We start from the raw sequence: 18,445 nt of genomic DNA on the forward strand, positions 1-18,445 counted from the left end.
CCTCGAGCTACGGAGGTCTCGTAATCTTTGCTTCTTCCCAGCTCTACACCCTCAGATGTTTCAAACGCGTAGCCTTCAGTGATCAGACTTCACGCCGCTCCCTCTGGAGCCACAAAAAGGGGGCTCGATACAACTCCTTCCACACACGCAAGTAGATCTCCTATAAACAAACTTTGAAGTGCCTTTAGAAGATTTTCATCAATAGCGTCCATTCACTCTACGGTGCACAAGATCATGTTCAAGTCCATTTTGAAACATGGCAGTCAAGCTGATCCTTTCTAAATGCACACACGGTGCCGGTGAAATGTGAGTGACTGGTGAAGACAACCATGATGTGAGAGTCTGCCGAGAGTCTGCCGCTCCGCTCAGGAACAGTCACAACCTCAGTTGGACTTCAGTGTTGTTCTGGCGGATCGTGTTACCATGGAGACAGCAGACATATGTTCCGATCGACCGGAGTGACGCGCACACACACACACACACACGCACGCACAGACACGCACACACACACACACACACACGCACACACAAACCCCCCGAGGGCAAGCAGGACAGGAAACTGTCGGGAGAAATCAGAGTCAACATTCTCTGCTTTCTCTGGGACTCTTAACGCAGAGATTTCTCTCTCTGAGGGTTTTCAAACACAAAGTCGTATTCACGGAGAAGAGCGGTTAATTTAGTCACTGTTGGATTCCCATCAGCCTTTTGTGTTTGCTGTTCGTTAGCGCTCGGCTCGTGTTTACCTTCATAGCTATCGGCGATCTATCGGCGAGTGTTTTGTTTCAGTCGGAGAGCAAAAAGTGAGATTCAGTCCCAGCATGCCTTCTCTCTCTCTGCCCGAAACGTTTAAAAGCAGCCGCTCATCTTTTCCTTTTTAGTTTCATTGTCGACGCCGTTTTACACACATGAAGAGATCGTGCGTGTGCACACACACACACACACACACTTAGCCATTTTAGACAACGTAAAAGTGGGACTGGGAGAGATTTCAGATTAACATATGTTACGCACAAACATTCATCCACTCACACACACACAACGGCTCAGCATCTTCACAGAGCATTCTATTAGAACTGCACTGGTCTTTATTCAGCATCACAGGGCTGCACGATTATGGCTATAATGATAATCACGATCATTTTGATGTTGACATCACGATTATGCACACATTTAAATAAACGGAGCACTGCTTTCACCTACATGTTGTAATTTAAAGCACGTACATTGCTGCTACAGATCTGTGCATCAAAATGAAACGTATTCACAGCGCATCTGCTGGAAGCAAAATAAAATTGTCCCTCAAAATGAAATCAACAGAGCGCTGCTTTCATTATGTGCTACATTCGGGCTCATGAACAAATCTTTGCATCAAAAAGACTTCAAATAAGGTAATTTTTCAACTCAATTCAGTGCATTTTCATTTGGCAAAACTAGTAATATAGAGCATTCTAATTCTTTGAACAGAAATGAAACATTTAAAAGCGATTTGTTTATTTCTGTTCATAAATTCATAAAGGAGGAAGTAAGTACATAAGTGGTTCGTAACATCATTTGAGCTGTTGCAGAGTTCGGACTCGTTATCCTCGGCTCACTAACTTGGAATGCAAACGTCGGCTGCTGACGGGTTAGCTAGCGTTAACTGCAACGTCACCATGCGTTTATTCTAACGGTACGTTTCTTTCAACTCTCTTGAGTTAAGTCTATTAAGTTCCATCCTCTCTGATCCTATTTGTATCGTCTGCGGGACGACTGGGCGTCCTGAAGCTCGAGCCCCGAGGACAACTCCCCAAAACCTCTCCATCGCCCCCTGGTGGGGCACGACTTTTGATCGTCGAAATCTCAGTGGAGCATGTTCATCTGATTGTGGGAAGCCAAAATTGATTGATCGCGATTGATATTCGATAAAATGTGCAGCCTATACATATCGATCAGATCCAGGTATGACATAGGTATACTACAGTGCTACAGCAAAAGCATAACCCTGATTATAAACAGGATGGTTCTCCAACTGTCTAAAATCAGCCGTAATGATTTTTCTACACCCTACCGGCTGCAGTCAATAGGGTTGTTGTGGTGCTTAAACTGCCATTCAGTTTAAAATGAGCTCACTCATTCCCCTTTACTCCCTGTTCAATAAAAAGACATGGCTTAAGACGAAAACACCTTTATCGGCTCTAATCATTTTAAGTAGCCGCCCCAGTGCGTGCTGCAAATAACACAAACACTCCAGTGACATTAAATGGGATTGGTCTGAAAATAAGAGAGGCCGAGCGAACAGGCTCCTCACCGGGTGATAAAGGGCGACACCGTGAACCTTTGTGGCCCCCGCTGGGCCACAGTGCTCCCGTCCGACCCAGCGCTCCCGTGGCTTTAGCCTTCTGGCCCCGTTGCTAGCGTCAACTCTGACGGTTAGAGCTGTGCCTTAAAGTTACTTTAAAAATGAAGCTTCAACGGACGAATGACTCAACCATCCAGGCAGTGACGGCTTATACACGCCGTCTGACACACACACACACACACACACACACACACACACACACACACACACACACACACACACACACACACACACACACACACACACACACACACACACACACACACACACACACACACACACACACACGCGCAAACGCAGTGTGGCGTTAATCATTCCCCAGCGGCTGATAAAAACAGAGACAGGTCATTAAGACTCGACAGTGTTCATAAACTGTACTTTATCAACTGTCCTCCCCACTCTCACACACAGTCACAACTTATGTTGCTTTTTTTCCTCCAAAAACCATCATTTTTTTTAAACGTTCTGCTCCGTCTACGCGTCACCTTCCCTCAGAACATCCTCTGCTTTCCCTCCGTCTCTCTAAGGGTGAACGTTAATTGGGAGTGTGCGCTAATGAGCTGGCCCTGAGATTCTATCGTCTGCTTTCATTAGGAAGGGAAGGCGGTAAGGAGGGAGTGTCAAGGAAGTGAAGGAGGAGTGCGGGAGAGCAAGGGAGGGAAAGAAAGAAGGAGACAGAGGAGTCAATCGGTCGATAGGGAACATGTAGAAGCTTTCGGTCTCTGCTGTGGAGTGTATGTGTGTGTTTGTTTGTTAATGAGCTAATCAATAGTAGGTGTGTAAGCCCGGGAGAGGGTCTGCTTCTGGAGATTACTTACAGAGACACACAACTTGTTTATCTGCAACGTACCTCTGTTGTTGTTGTTGTTGTTGTTGTTTTTCTATTATGGCTCAACTAAAGTTGCTCAACTGGAGTTTCTCAATTTTTAAGTCTATCTGAAACATGCACTGCTTCATTCCGTCTCTCGTCAGCATTATATGATGACAATTTTGTACATTTTTCTAATAAGAAAATACTGTGTGTGCATAAAACAAACAGTCAACCAAGTCAGACTGACTTTTATGGACTTTGTGTTTATCTGAACCTTTGAATCACTAAATGTTAATGTTGTACAATGAAAGCAGTGCCTCCCTCTACTTGAAACTTCTGGAGGAAACATAAATACTCAGTCGCTCTCACAGCTAAGATGTTTGTCTCGCTGATTAGCAGAGCCTCATAAATACCTAATCACTGATGCTAATCAGCCCTCTCACCTAGGGTTGAGCTAAAAATATCAATCACACACACACACACACACACACACACACACACACACGCTCACGTTAGCCTAACACACATTCCCCCCCCCCCCCCCCCCGTCTAAATAATCCTGCCATCACAGGCATTTTAACATAACATTGCATTCATCCATTATTAATTGACAAACAGCATTTATCCACATAAACTAGCTATGACTGAGTAGCTTTAGCACCGTACTGGAATCTTGTTTGCAACATTATAAAAGACTTTGTCGACTATGATTAACTTTTGATCTCCCACGACTCAGAAACACACACTCTAACTTCTGACTTTATTCTGAAAAATTGATCCAAAACAACAGCACGAAGGTGCCATCACGGTTAGACTCCTTTTGCCTTTGAAGTCTACAAAAGTCTGTAAAAGTCAAGACATGTGATGGTAAATACTGTGGGGTTGCATATCTTGATTAAACAGGAAATTAAGTTAATGCAATGATGAAACGAACAGGTAACTTTGAACACGACTAACCGTCTGTTTGTCACCATATCGTTACGGTAAAATGCATATACTAACATGCAATCATTTTGCATGGGATTTTTGGAATTGCATAGATTATATGTAACTGTAAAGCCGAGACTCTACTGGATCTAATGAGCCCAATTGCATTTACGTGTGATGACGTTCGTCCCCATAGAACATTTCACACAGTGAGACCATTTTTTTTTTTTTAAACTTGACGTCGCTGTATAAAATGTTGTCAACCTCTCGGGTAGTCACGGCATAATACAACTTTACAATCACAAACTACAGACAAAGTGCATTCAGAGGATGTTGTATGTTGGCAATAAGGGGATATCCGAGCGGTTTCCCAAAACACAAGTTCTCGCCATCCAGTTGCCAAAAAATGTAATTCTTGCAGAAATTTCAAAAGTGTTATGGTGTTCTCAAGGTCTCTGTGTTTTATTGTGGTATTTGGAAGGGGGGGGGGGGGGGTTTATTTATATTTATTAGTTCTTCAGTGGTGACAAAGAACTAAGACAGAACAAACAAAACACTCCTTTCAGTCATGATTACCACCACCATCATTGTGTCTCCACCATCCCTGTTTAAACTCACACTGAACGAGTGAAACAGACAGAAAAAGCATCTCATTTTAATTTGAAATATTTCAATTACCAAATGATGGTGATGTTTAGGAGCTGAACAGTGAACGTGATTAACGGGTGAAGAAAACATTTGAATTAGAATGAGACACAACAAATGAGCGCATGAGAAAAGAGGGAGCGAGGGAACGTGACAGTTGCAGGTTAAACAGCTTACACCATAGGAGGGGGATTTGGGTGCCTCTGCTTGAGGGGGATATTAGCAGGATTAACTGGCAACCCTGTTGCTGAGGTGAATAACTTTAGAATCCTATTTGTAAAGACAACCATGCTTCCTGTCCAATATCCCCCAGTTGATCTGCACTCACACGTTCCTCATCCCACAATTAGTCCAATTATATTCTCATAACACAGACTGCACACACACACCTGTAAAGAGCATGTTATGTATATTGTTATTCCTGTCTGTGTGTGTGTGTGTGTGTGTTCCTTTAAGTGTGTGCGTGTGAGTGTTGTATGCCATTAGTAGGACAGGCCTCTCTGCTCCCATAGGCCACCAGCCGTGTGTGTCATACAGAGAGAACACCCTGAATACTAATACAGGACGTGTTAGCATCTGCCTTGTGTGTGTGTGTATGTCTTTGCACATCTGTATGCATGCGCGTCGAGAGGGGGGTTGAGATTGGAGTGAGTGTGTGTGCATTTGAGTGTGACAGTGCGTACTATGAGGGTATTACGACTGCGTGTGTGTGTGTGTGTGTGTGTGTGTGTGTGTGATGGACGCAGTCTGAGGTTAATAAATATTGACAGTGAGTTATCTCTTCTGGCAGGGTCGCAGGTGGGTTCGATGGAGCAGATTGGACACACCAGCGAGAAGAGAAAAACATACATGCGTACGCCCACATGCCATGTTCAAATCCCCGTTCTCTACTCCGCTGGCATTCACGCGAGTCCTTGAGCAAGGCAGTAATGAACAGTCGCAGTCGTCGAGCACTTGACCGCGGTAATCACACTGCCCAGATAATAGAGCTGCCTTCTACCTCGCCGGTATGGATTCTCTCCGCGGCGTCCGTTCTAGCTAGAGGGCCCCCCTATCATATCGCAACACGGCAACAACACGGTGATTAGCTTCTGCTACACACTCAGATCAGAGAGCAACAGAGAGAGGCGCATAGATAAACAACAAGAGGGAGATAAAGACAGAAAAAAAAAAAGAGTGTTGCAGGACAGGAAGGAGAGAGGAGGGAGAGGGGGGAAAGAAGGAGACGAAGAAGGAGAGCGCGAAGGGAGCACAAACATGTTTTTTTCTTTTACTGTAACGCTACAGGATTCGTTCAACAGCTGAGAGACGGACACGCATGAAGGTTTTATCTGGCCCTCTCAATGAGGGTATGGGGAGCGGTGATCGATTAATGCAGCCCAACCCTGTGACATTGCCCAGTCATCACTCTCTCCCTGATGCACGCACACGCACACGCACGCGCGCACGCGCACGCGCACATGCACACGCACACTCACGCCTCAGTCGGGTACAAAGCTGTAACGTGGTGTAATGGTGCATAAATGTGGATGTGGGGGATTCAGTAAGAGAACGAAATAAACACCTTTGCAAGGTCAAATGTGCACTTCCTGAAGCACTCCTGAAAGATCCCACCGAGACAGATATCAGCACTCACACAGACGCTACAGCCTGTAGGAAGTTCGATGTTGACAGCGCTTCCCTTTCAACTTCACACATCTACGTTAATGATCACGACGCTTACAGAAATACACGCTGCCCCGTAGGCTCGTAGCCACACGCAACCGCATCCGATCTCAGCGGGCGTGGAGGTGTATAGATGCACGCAGAGCTAGAAATACATTGATGTCGTTACATGAAACCGTGTCATATATTACTACCGTGAACAAAATCCCAGATATCCAGTTTCAATTTGTCACATCGTATTTAAGCATCACTTTTAACCCTTAATAAAATCCTTTGTATTCGTGGAAACTCTCTTTACTTTCTGACAGCAATGACATTATTGGATGGCTTACCTACCTACCCGCTTTATCTTGCCAGTGCTTCCACAAGGCTAGGCAGACAAAATTTCCCAATACTAACATGACACCTAATACTACTACTATAAATGTAAAGTACTACGAACTGTGTGTGTGCGTGTCCACAGTGCCCGGCCCCATGTGTGACGTATGCATGTACCTTTTTGAAGAGCAAGGAGTCGTCCATGTGCTCTGCGTAGACTGAGGTGAGCCTGTACTGGTTCTCAGTGGTGATGTCCATCTGATAGCCGGTCAGGACGTAGCAGACTGTGCGAAACTCCTGGATTTTCCTCTGAAACACCTCCTTCAGCCTCTGGTTCCTGAGCTCCGAGCTCTCCATCTGCTTGCGTAAATCTGAAGACGCACACAAAAGTTAGGGAGGATACGGTCAGACATTCTCACAGTGCATTTTTACAACATCACTCTTTATGTACATGATCAAACATTCCCCTCTACGATTCTGAAACACTTGCGAGACTTCTTCTCCACGGAAGTACTCGACTCCCAACGCTAATGCAGCATAGATGGCCGGCTCCGTATCAACGACACACTCCTTGAGGCCCTCCATCTGCTCACTTAGGGTCCAACTAAACACGATAATGTGTGTCGTTGGTGACTAAAGCAGTCAGCTGCGTCTCCGAACCGGGAGCAGAGAGGAGAAGCAGGACGGCGCGCTCGACTTTAATTTGCCGAAAATCTATTTGCGATAATTACTTTAATTGGAAGACTTGATTTGAGAAGGCAGAGAAATGACTTTGTCTGAGCAAAAAACATGAGTCGTTCTGGAGGGAAGTATTCAAAATGTTATTAAAAAGGTCAAAGCGATGCACCTGAGTGCGATTGTGTATGAATATAGTGTAACATTAGAGATGGTGAAAGGAGTGAGGAGAACATCCGACCACAGCTTTTATCCACACACTAAAGTCTCCATAGCTACTGGCAGAGCCATCAATAGTTAACATCATTTGACTGCCGTTTCTATGACTCCAGCCAGAAAAACGTCGTTTAGTTTGGAGGCTTTTATGTGCGTGCTCTCCCCTTTCCTGAGATTCCATGAAAAGTGGACAAATTGCTCTAAATAAATAGCAGTGAGTCATTTCCTCAATCTTGTTCCTGCCATTTACAAAACGCTGCTGTATGTTGGCGTTCTTCTCATTTCTGCCAAACTGAAACAAAAGTAAGTATTAATGCAAAAGAGCATGTAATAAAAAAACGGGCAAGAGAACCAGAAAAAAAAAAAAAAGGGTGAAAAACAGTTCAGACCGAGGCAGATAAAATGCTCTTTTATTAACACAGAAAGATTAGCTTGTGTTGATTCGTTTCTACTCGGTCAGAAGCGTTTCAAATGTGAATTTACTTTGATGAGAATGATTAAAGAACCGGGGCTATTGACCCGTTTACAGCAAACACCGACAAGCCACCGATTCTCTTGTGCCATCACAAACGCATACGTCTCATATTCCTGCAGGGCTTCTGCTCCTGCCTCGACCGATACGTATTCCTCCTCATCCATCTTCTCTTCATACATCTTAGCCCATTACGTTTTAATTTGTCATCATCAAACACGTAAATGGCCAGAAAGGATAAACTTCAAGAGACTGTGGGCGTCTCCTGGGCTCGTCTTGAGTGTCAGTCGGCGCTGATAAATACCGTTTCAAGACTTCAGCATTGTGGCCAAACTGTCACTGTGTGACAGCTATCAAAGTGCCCCGAAAATGGATGGAAATTCTCAAGTGACAGCAGGAAGCAGACGCCGTTTAAATTGACTGCATTATGCAGACAAATGGACACGAATGCTGGGAAATAAACACGATATTGTCCAAAGACAGAAGTGTACACACACACACACGTGTGCCAAATGTGTGTGTTTAGTTGCTAATTCAAAGCATTCGGGGGAAGAAGATTTTTACACCAACTGTCAAGTTTTGAGAAAGTTAGTGATTTCTGACTTTTGCCCTTAATTGGTCTCAGTGGATCTCTGCGCGCTGTCTCCTAAAACCTGTCGAGACATTCTGAGGGAGGAGCTTAATTATATATTTTCCAACCTGAACGACGCTCAAAGTCTTGTATCCGTAGAGTGTAACGTGGAGAAATGAAAAAAAAATGGGTAATGACACCAATCATCCGTTTTACCAACAAAAAACAGCAGGAGTTTAGGAAGAGTGAAGCATCTGCATTCTTGTGACTTCTGAAGACTCGTCAGGTTCAAAGGGAGAAAGGGAAACTACTCTTCAGGTAAAATGTTTATAAAAACAAATGAAAGCTTGAATCAATAGGTAAAAGCATTCTGACATTTGACCAAATTAAAATCACTCAGCGTGAAGATGGTAAAGCAGAGACGGGTTATAAAGGTAAAGGCAGAGGGAGTGGGGTGTGTGTGTGTGTGGGCAGTTTGATTCCATAGATGGGGGGGGGGGGGGGGGGGGGGGGGGGGGGGGGGGTCATAGAGGCTATTTTTGATTTTAAAAAGCGGAAATCTCATCCATTTTTTCCAATATACTATTGGTTTAAATATCAGCATTTCATTCACTTCTGTGAAGGAAACAATATTGAATTGTTCTTTTTCAACTTTGGATTATTATTTAAGATATAAACAGCATGAGGGCACGGTGAAGACCTGAACACAGTTAAAACAACAATAGAGCTAACAGAACAATGGCCAAGCCTCAGTGAGAGGAAAGCACTGGATACATTTCAAAAAGATAAAACAGATTCATAGATTATAGTGTAAACTTACATCAGAGGCAATATTGACAAGAAATAATCTGCTCAAAATTATCCAATTGCTCGTTTTACACAAACTTCCTGCAGTGATTGGGTGCACTATTTGGGTTAATTGTGCAGTGTATCAGTTGTGCTGTACCGTTAGTTATGCATTGAATTAAATATGAAATACACTGCAGTTTACTGCATGATGGGGAAAGTAGTCCCTGAAGGCAAAAGGTTGGGAACCACTTAAATCCCTGCCTACATTACAGACCACTGTTAAAACCTGTCACTGAAGTCAAATCTATGTAAAAGCCCCACAGCAGAAGTGAAGCGTGTGCTCAAAAGCAATATGTTCAATCATATTTTAAACTTTCCACTGCAAAGTAACCCTCAGGATGCACCTGAGCAGCAGCAGCAGCACACAAAACACAGTAATGCGTAAAGCCAGGAATGATACTTACCAACAGCAGCTTCATTCAATGGTTTAATTCAATTTAAAAAGGGTATTCAAGTGCAAAAATGAGCCAAATTAAAGAATAAGTCCCGTCGCTGTAATCCTCCGCTTCATTTTACATGTTTTTTTAAAAAATCCTAATTGTTTTAAAATCTCATTAAAAATGTAATAGAGCATACTTAGCTCTGAGGTCACTGACAGCAGGGCTCACTTATACATAAACACCGCCGTCGATTCACATTTTTCGGCTGCATTTAAAAATCTTCTTTTTAGAATGTAAATGGACATTTCATGAGTGCATTCATTCATACAAAAATCGAAGAGATACGGTTTATGGAGAATATATGGAAAACAAGACATCAATCACAAATTTATAGTCACATAAAAATGATCCAACTGACTAAAAACATGATATTATTAACAATGACTCAATATCCACAATGTATTGGAGCACAATCAGGGATTTTTGTTGTATTAAGAGGAGATAATATCTTTCAAAGGGTCTATTTGAGATCATTTAAGTGATTCTATAGGGTTTATAACTAATGTTTAGTCACACGGAGAATGTGAAGTAATACTTTGTTAAAGAAATTTGTGCCAATCTCAAAGACATGACAGTCATTCCGTTTATCTTTGATACTTTTTCAGACTTCCCTTTGGCCCTGGTTTGAAGATAAGAACAGATATCACACATTAAGTCCGTATTATCTGCTACAAGTTAAATCGAGCACACCGGTAAGAAAGTCCATTATCATTTCGGGAGAAGAATGGGTCCTGAAGCAGACTGGGGAGCATGACAGAGAAGAGACAAGCGTGGATGGAAGTGTTAAAAAAAAAAAAAGGAAAGATAATGATGGAAGTTGTAAAGAGAGAGGAGATGAGTTAGAGTGAGGGAGAGAAAGAGAGAGACAGAAAGAAAGAGAGAGGGAGAGAGAGCTCTGTGGTCCTCAGAAGAAGAATTAGCCAACAGACTTCCGCCGATGAACCGCCCTGAACTCCAATTAAATATTTAACTCCGTCATAGCGACACTTCACCCAGCTGTCTGTCACGTACTCACACCTCAGAGGGCAAAGGCCTCAGAGGCCTCAGATATCAGTGAAGCGGTTCCCTTCTTACGTCGGTTTAGGTGGCAGCCAGTAGAGGGCGTCGGTAAACGGACCGGACTACTGGTCCACATGTGCCGTGTGGAAAGAATAGCTTACGCTTCCTTTAAGTTAACAATGACATGTCACTAGGTCTTCTTACCCGCGCTTACCTAAACCTCAGTAATCAAATAAGTTAACATTCAAACATAATGAACTGTCCTACTGAACGGAGCGGTTTCTATCGTACATTGAGGAACTTGTTATGACCCAATTACAGCTGGTATTGAGCCCTTCCTGAGCATGTACTGAGCATTAACCCTCTGAAGCTGTAAATGAAACATGTAGAATAAAATGGTTTTAATGAAATATCACAATTTCAAGCTTAGTTTCGGTTCACATCCCGGGCGTTCAGAGTGTTAATGTACTCTGTGTGTTGGTCGTGATTTATTTCCCCATTAAATGTGTTCCGTGGCCCTTCTCTGGCTAACTGGATGCAGACTGTGGGTACAAACCTGCAATTGGCCCCTATTTCAGCCAGCGCTCTCTTCCCCTTCTGCTATCTGCACTAATTTACAAAAGCACCATCGCTGCATCCTGTGCCTAGAGCCGCCTAAGACAGTGATAGGTTGAAATACAAACAAACCGGGGCGTGTTGTTCCCCTATAGCAGGCCGATAATATGAGGAGCCAGACCTTCCTTGATGCTGACACAGCGCTGTTGTCACGATACCAGAATTATGACTTTGATACGATACCGGCCTAAAGTGTCTGGGTACTGAAACGATACCACGGCAAAAGCCCAAAACATCAGGAAAATGAACGGGAGAGTAGACGACAGAACATGGAACTTATTATTATTCTTTTCTGTGTCATTAATACAAAAACAGGACATGTTTTGACGACGCAATTTCAAGGCAGTGGAGGTAGTGAAAAGAAGCCGTAAAACTACAGGAGTGTATTATTGAACCATAGTGTGTTAATACATTTTAATATCCAACCGGTTGTGGAGAAACTCTTATATTAGCTCAGCTTTACGTTCAAATCTCTCCAGAGAGAGATAAGAAGGAAGCAGGAGTGGAAGCGGTTTTGTTTAAGCTACAGTACTTGCAGAACGCCGTGGACGGTCGGCAAGAGAACTTGTATTTGCAGAGTGCATATGAGAAAGGAAAAAAAAAACGGCCACTGTGCCTGGAGGTGAAGGCAGAGCGCCGCTTCTCCCACTGCACACACACACCAAAACACTTGAAGTATCGGCACAAATAAAACGGGGTATTGAACCGTTTTAACCGCAGATACTTTTCTAGTATCGATACACGGTGTTCAGAGCCATAAAGTACTTATGGTAATGTGATATGTGTCTCTTTGTCTGTTGTTGATCTTACCCAGAACCTCCTTCGACGGCGGTAAACTGAGGCCGCGGCTGGCGGCGTGCACGCCGGAGTCGTCTTGCAAATGGTCCGCAGCGCCTCCATCCTGCAGCGAGCGCACCAGCTCCGTGAGACGTGTCACTTCCTCCCGAAGAGCCTCGACATCCTGCTGGCGCTGCTGCTTGGCGGTCGCGGTCGGGTTCATTTTGAAGTGGAGAACTCGGGTTTTGACGGGATCGTAGTCTCCCTGAGACGGAGACAGACAGAAAGAGCAGACGTCCATTAGTCAGAAAGCTTGTCTTTGGATTTCCTTAACGTGAGTGGAATGCAATTTTCTGAATTAAAGAAATTGACATTTGATAACTTAACAGTAGTACATACATGTATAGAGTAGGGTACAATCCACGTGAAGTCGAGTTATGTCTAACACAGCATTAGCTTCAGTACTAAAGCTGGTCAATAAAAGGTTGTTAGTTTTGACTTTAAAAGACATTTCTTCTTCTGTTGTCTAGGAATACACATTATTACTCAGCTCTTTGAAGGGAATATTGTCAATTTGTGTCCAGAAATGTTATTTCACACACATTGTTACACATCCTGCTGAACCAGTGGGCAGTTTTAACCATTTTCTCATAAGTGCCATCATTTCTATGTTCCTATAATAGCAAGAAACTCAGAAAGAGTGTAAAATGTGTTTGTGAAGGAGTGCTTTGTAAACGTTCCCATTAAGTTGCAGTTTCACCCCTGACTGTAGGGCCATGACTTAGTATTTGAAATGAACAATTATTTGATTCATATTTTGACAAAAAAAAAAGTCTGAAAATAGTCAAAAAGTCTGAAGCTTCTCAAAGTCCTGGGTGACATCTGCAAAGGCCTCGTTCTGTTTCGACTAACTGTCCAAAACTCAGATAATTAAGTAACCAAAAAACAGAGAAAAGCCTCAAATCCCTCACACTGAAGAAGCTGAAACCAGAGAACGGTTGACATTTAGTGTTCACAAACAAGATGTAAACAAGTAACCGATTACATCTCGGCTGTAAAGCCTTTGTTCAGCCCTTCATTCATCCGTAGTCCATCCAGGAGCGTCTGGTCTTGGTTTGGATGAACGAGGACACGGGGCTGAATAGTATTTGTATCCAGGAGAGAAAATGTGTCTCTCTGTCCTCTCCCTTCCTCCCTCCCTCCCTCCCTCATTGATCAAGTAAACAGCATTTGAAGTTCTCGCTCATAATAACTCACAGGCCTTTAGAATGTGTGCTACAGCGCACACAACACCAGACACGTGTGGTGAAAACAACATGTGTGTGTGTGTGTGACTCAGAGGAATAAACGGGGAGGAGATGAGAGCTGAAGTGGTTTCCAGGAAATCAATCCATGCTTTCAGTCACAATGACTCAAGAAAACTTGTACATTTGAAAGATTAAGCACTCTGTTGCCATTTACGCTCCTATTTCTTTTTCACTTTGTCTACTCAAGTGCTGCTAAAGAGATTTCTGGGATGTAATAAATGGCCCTCGTCCACATTCTCTTAGTGTACCGCTGTGAGACCGTGGGTAGTGAAACACAAACTGTTTTTTGGGATGAAAGTTTGAAAGCATTATTTTTTAGTACTTTAGGTCACTATATTATTAAGTCTGACCTTTCTTGGTTAAGCGACAAGACTGTGCCAAAAACTAAAATGCACAGGAATATTTACACCCTGCACATTGCACAAAGGTTATCTTTTCATTCTTTCTGGTCGCGAAACATGCAACAAGAGTCCAGTTGTTACTTCACTTTCCAGAAAGATACCAGAACATTTCAGGAGAGCAGATGCATAGCACACGTCAGGTTTCCATCCAGAAATGTAGCGCAAATGTTATCCCAATGTTGCAGAAAATTAGCAAAAAGGAAATGCGAATGAATGTGCACTCTCCGTCCACCACCGGTTTGTCAACACCAAAAGTTGAGCGCATCGAGTTAAACAGCTCGCGGCGCTAATTCTCCAGCCGCACTGCGTAATGAGAGGGTGAGGACGTGGACCAACATGACGGATTGATGGCGTTTTTGTTTGGAACCTTCTTCAAATGAACAGTCTCCACATTGGTACACACACATATCTTATGTTATGACAAATATATCACATGCACGTTTAGATATATTTGATAAGTCTGTTTCCATCGCATTGTATTTTTATCTGAACCCTGACTTTTCAAGCTCAGCCAAAGCATAAGAACTTTTTTTCTTTTTTTTAAATATCTTCTTTTTTCCGGCGTTTCCAGAACGAAACTTGCAAACATCTCGACCCTCACGAGGTACGGCAGCAATCTATTGAACCCCTTTTGTAGCTCACGGTCGCGGTTATTCGACGCACGGGTGAAGCGGCTCCGTTGTGTAGGAGGCGGGGCACTTGGAATTCAAAACGAGCAGCCTCATTTCCAACAAAGATATTTATTCTCTGTGCAACCTATGACTGGGTCCGCTTTGCCTAGCCTGCCAAAATCCTCTCTGCAGAGGCTACCGGAGCATACAGTGAAGTTATGAGCATCACACTGCCTACCTGCTTTATTTCCCAGCGTGCTCCTCTTTGCCCTCAGCACAGAATGGCCCGCTCTGATTTACAGCCAACACAAGGAGCTTTTAATGTGCTGTTGTGGTTTAAGCTTAGAAACACATATGTGAAGATATATATATACTGTATGTATGTATGTATGTATGTATGTATGTATGTATGTATGTATGTATGTATGTATGTATGTATGTATGTATGTATGTATGTATGTATGTATGTATGTATGTATGTATGTATGTATGTATACACACACACACACACACACAGCAATAATTAATAAATAAGTAATTAAAATAGTTTTAGTAAATGTTTCATAATCACTTCATTTACTGAAACTAAAACACTGGGAACAGGAGAGTTTCAGCAAATGTTTCATTATATCTCGATGCCATCATTATATTTCACTACAGTCCAAAATGTAATCATCAAAACACACTAACAGCAAATTACGTAACATCCAATGAGTGGTGAATACAGATGGATGTTAGCGAAGAGAAAAAAAAACACACAGAACAGGAAGCAAAAGCTGAAATGGGAACGTTGTTTTGTCTTCCACGGAACACATGATTTCCTTTTCTTACTTTGTTTGCTTGTGACTCTATAAGGTCTGGGTAAATGAGAAGAGTCTATCTTAGCTTAATGCCAATAAAAGGAGACGCACACAAAACAGGAACACACACACACACACACACACACACACACACACACACACACACACACACACACACACACACACACACACACACACACACACACACACACACACACACACACACACACACACACACACACACACACACACATCTCAGCTCTTGATTACTGGCTAAATTAGATTCCACGTGCCCTCGAGCGACTGTTGCCAAATAAACTGCGGGCGTGTGGGAGAGCAAGAAGCAGACGAGGAGAAATGGTGAAGCAGGACACAGAAAAGAACACGGTAAAAACAAAGAGGGTAACGTTGCCTCCAGCGTACGGGGAAAACAGCATGGATGAAGAGGGGAAAAAATGCCTTGCACGCTTATAAATAACGCTTTGTATAATTTAAAAAGGAACAGAGTGATTGAGCTTTTCTAAAATCAGAATGCGTGTATTTATATCGCAACATTTTCAACCGGACTGCGCACACACGCACATACACACACACACAAGTCACAGCCAGATAAAGTCAAGGCTTATTTGCTTCCTGCGTAAATCTTTTGAAGTCCTACATCTGTATACGGAGGGTTTATTCGAGGCTGCCTCTGTATGGGTGTGTTGTGATAAACAGCCAGAGAAAATAGAAGGCAGAGCCAGATAGTGTGAGACAGATATGTAGATTAGAGCGCAAGAAGAAGAGTCAAGTCCTCAAAAACGCAGCCAACAGCTACGTGCTGTCAAAAAGCGGAAAAAAAAACTCTTACAAACATACTTCCTTGAAATTAGGCCAAGCAAAAGAAAATTAGAATGATTTGGCCGTGGAATTCATACTTTACTGTTTTTTGGGATGCCTGGACTGAGCCGCGGGGCAAAGTTTTAATTGACTGCTCAACAGCAATAACAAAAGGAAATGTATTTCTCTTTGGCATTAAAGCGCATCGCTTTCAGAGCAAGCCAAGAAATAGCATAATCTTTTTTTAATTGGTTGAACTCTCATGTATCACAATAAAGTGAGAAAACGGGGGGGGGAAAAAGGCCATCTTCCCGTCTTCATCCATTTTACCTTCTGTGCAGAAAAAGAGGGCAAGAAAAAAAAAAAAAAGAAGATGTAATCAGGTGATTAAGTATGATGCACTGAAGTAGAAAACATGAAATCTAAAAGTACAAACAAAGACAATCATTTATAAAATGCAAAAAGGTATTATTACCTTTCACTGTACATGCAAGTCTGCGTTTAAGAAGAAAAAAAGGGAAAGCGGTGCACTTCGCGTTTATAAATTATAATTTTGTTTGCCGCCGCAACATCAGGAAAACGCCAAATTGCCTGAGTTCCACAGTGGATGTTAGCAAACTGCTTAATATTACAGTTGGCCTATTTTATGTGTGTGTGTGTATTTACATGCATATATCCAGGCTGCTCTTCCACACAGTATTTACAGTGCAGCAAGGTGGAGAGCCGTTCTTAAAGTGCCCGAGGCTACATATCTCTTATTCATAGAACAACAATAACAACACATCTAATACCAGGGAGTAGAGTCTGTTCTGAAAAAATAAACAAGAGGCAGAGAGGGAGAGGGAGAAAGAGACATATAGAGGGAGGGGATTACAGTCCAGGGGAACAATGTCTGTTTTTAACGCCGCTGAACAAATGGCTCTGAAACAACCACTTATACACTAAATACTGCATCGACCACAGGGGACACAGGAGTCACTGATGGAACAGGTGACACACTAATGGTGGGTGAGAGTGTGCATGAGTGTGTGAGCAGAGGGGGTACTATAAAAAAAAAAAAATAACAAATATAAAAGCTCAGTTAAACCCCATGGACTGAGAGACACTGGAGAGGCAAAGCTCTTCTTTTGAGTCACATCATCCCAAACACATCGGGGCCCCTCTCCTTTACAAATGAACTACACAGGGCCGTGCTAAAGTATTCTACAGTTGTCCATTATCCAGAAACATAGTTTGTGGAATAAATGTAACTGTTATGTTACTTTACAGTATTAATTACAGCTGCTGACATGATGGTGTCCTCCGTGTTTACAGTGCAGATGATCCATTCACTCATTTTGTGGGTACGCTCTGCCTCTTGCTCCTCGTTTCATGCAAGTTTTGAGTTGTTCCCTTTTTTGTAATCACGCAGTAAACATTTACAGAGATACATGTTTTTTTTCTAACACTAGTACTTCTGTTATCAAACCTGGATGTAATATAACAAATGTAATAAAAGATTGTTTTGTAAACATACATCAACTGCATTGACATAAATAAGTTATAAGCCACCCTAAAATTGTATACAAAGACGTTGTAAAGATGTTCATGAATATTGTACTGTGTATTAGGTGATGGCAATAATGCGTCAACGTTGTTCGAGCAATGTCAGACACTGTTGTCTCCATATATCACATGTGGGATTAAATGTGGCACACGTGCTTCATGCAGTGAACCTCGAGAGGTAAGCTACTGATAACTGCTCCTCGACAACAGTGTGATGTCAATAAAAGAGCAATCACCACAAGCAGAAATCCCACTGTGGCTCTTTGTGATACGGGCCGTGTGTGAACGCGCAGCACTTGCTAAGCAGGTACCGTGGAGGAATCTAGGTGGATGTTAGACTTCAGTGGGTTTCTCCTACGTGGGTTTCTCCTACGTGGGCTGAATTTCAGCTGCTGCTCAGACATCTTAGGGAGAAATAAGACCAATGAAGTGAGGCGTAATGGCAGATGTGCAACAGCATCCACTAAACACTGAGAAAGAGTTGTTTGCTAATGTGCAAGGCTTTAGTCCACGACACAAATATCTGATATCCTTTGATTAAATGCTTGGTAGAAGAGACCCTGTGGAGTTTTCTTGTAAATCAACAACAGTCATGTTTACATTCAGTGTCACTCACCAGAAAGCATTGTGTGTATCCTGGAGAT

The 18,445-nt window shown here is 42.8% G+C and overlaps 1 protein-coding gene across 1 annotated transcript in view; it reads right to left on the reverse strand.

Moving 5' to 3' along the window:
- mad1l1 (mitotic arrest deficient 1 like 1) overlaps positions 1–18,445 on the reverse strand; it is a 48,247-nt gene that overhangs the window by 10,690 nt on the left and 19,112 nt on the right. The window contains exons 16-17 of the mRNA XM_079160285.1: positions 12,352–12,583; positions 6,882–7,075 (exon numbers count right to left, since the gene is read on the reverse strand). Coding sequence (XP_079016411.1) covers positions 6,882–7,075; positions 12,352–12,583 — 426 coding nt within the window. The remainder of the gene's footprint in view (positions 1–6,881; positions 7,076–12,351; positions 12,584–18,445) is intronic.

This window comes from Pholis gunnellus, assembly GCF_910591455.1.
Source record: "Pholis gunnellus genome assembly, chromosome: 5".
Classification (NCBI taxonomy): Eukaryota; Metazoa; Chordata; class Actinopteri; order Perciformes; family Pholidae; genus Pholis; species Pholis gunnellus.